Raw genomic sequence first — 1,754 nt, 5'->3', positions numbered from 1 at the left:
TAGAACATTTTAAGTTTTAATCCAACAAATGAAGAAGGTCTCGACACAGTAAAATACAACTGCATTGCTAATGCTCTACAACTGTACATTAAAAATAATCCTTGTCTGTTGATGTAAAAATAGCAAGTTTTATGATAGAGCAAAACACAGTATAGAAACCATTCAAAATCAGGTAGAAACCTCTTAAACAACTGAGGCATTTATGTAAGTATTTCTCCAAAGGTATTAAACAAAACACAGTTAATACTAACTCTAAACATCCCCCCACCTTCCCCACACTCTGCCCTAATTTAATTGATTAGAAAAATAGTAGTCTCAGTTATTATATTTTGCATTCTTTCAGAACAATCTAGATTCTCCATTTTCTTCAAATACAGTAGAACAACTCTTCACAATACAGTACTACCCTGAAGTAATTTATTTCCCAACACTACAGAATTTTGACAGCAAGTATTTCAAATTAATTGTGAAGGCTAGAAGAGGCCCAGGAAGTTTGCAGGAGGGCAATTTAATTTTGAATGCAAATTATTTACACAAACATTAGTGTACTGTAATTACAGCATGAAACTTGCAATGCAGCTGATGAGTGCTTTTAACAAAAGCTTCAAATGAAAGAAAGGGAATAAAAAAAGATTACAAAATAAATAATCTAAAGTTCTTCATGGTAGAAACGTTCATCATGAAGCTGCCTACCATAATCTGTTGCTTCACTGTTAAGAAACAAATCCTGGTTCTTAAGAATCTCTGCTTCAGAAAGTTTTTTATCATCATTCAAATCCATCTCTTCAATGAGGTGCAGAGCCTGTAAAAGAAACAGACCACCACATGCACCAAGTTAAAACAATTCTGGTTTTTTGCTTATTTATATATTATAAAAAGAGGGAAGTTTAGCAGTAAGATGAAGAACCAAATGCAGAGTATTTCATTTTAGCTCATTCACCAGTATTTCATAGTTCAAAGCCAACAGGCTGTGCAGTAGCTCTACTGGACCACTTATTTCTGAGTATTAGGAGTCCTGGTATTACATGGGCTTTGTTTTCATTTGCTGAACATCTACAAATACAGTGGTTTAGAGAATCCTTCTGTTCCTGCTTTTCCTGATTGGTTTGGCTCAATGTAACTGAGCCAAAAATAACGGGGACAAACGTCAGCCAAGGGGATTTTAAAAGCACTCTGCATGGCAAAAGCTCATGATTAATATGACAAACATCTTGGCCAACACATGTCAATTCCTGAAAATGGAATAGATAGTATTTTTTCTATTTTTATGTTATTTAACTACCGGGTTTCTCAAGTCATTTTGAAACGCTGAAATGGAAGTGTGATACTCTGACTTCAAACAGCAGTTTATGACTGAATCAATGTTACCTTCTCTTCAGGACAGGTGACTTTGCTAAGCCTTTATATTACCCAAAGGAAAAAACTAGCAAATTAGAAAAACGAGTAAAACAATTTATCAGTTGCAGAATTGAGCTATTACTACAGCATGGCCTTGCTGTAAGCCAAAATCTGAAAGATTGCTAAGAAGAGCTAAAAAAACCCCCAAACCAAGGAAGCTAACACAGATATGAACAGCCCCAGCAGCACAGAGCTCATGTCAGAACAGTGCTATTTCTGTGAACTAAGAACTGACCACAGCCAGAAAAGGCCATGCAAAGGCTCTCAGATCCCCATTTACAGCAACAGTCCCAGAACAGCTCAGCATCCCCCAGGTCCCACACAGCAGTACCCAGGGCTGCTGCTGCTGCTGCTGC

General features: G+C 36.8%; 1 protein-coding gene across 1 annotated transcript in view; it reads right to left on the bottom strand.

Annotated features, from left to right (window-relative positions):
• The window catches only part of RCN2 (reticulocalbin 2), an 11,592-nt gene continuing 9,838 nt past the window's right edge, over positions 1–1,754 (bottom strand). The window contains exon 6 of the mRNA XM_005419781.1: positions 1–802. Within this exon, the coding sequence (XP_005419838.1) occupies positions 650–802 (153 nt within the window). The 3' untranslated portion in view covers positions 1–649. The remainder of the gene's footprint in view (positions 803–1,754) is intronic.

The sequence above is a fragment of the Geospiza fortis genome, unplaced genomic scaffold, assembly GCF_000277835.1.
Source record: "Geospiza fortis unplaced genomic scaffold, GeoFor_1.0 scaffold171, whole genome shotgun sequence".
Taxonomy (NCBI): Eukaryota; Metazoa; Chordata; class Aves; order Passeriformes; family Thraupidae; genus Geospiza; species Geospiza fortis.
The sequence above is the reverse complement of the archived record's forward strand: the minus strand, read 5'-3'. Positions and strand labels throughout refer to the sequence as shown.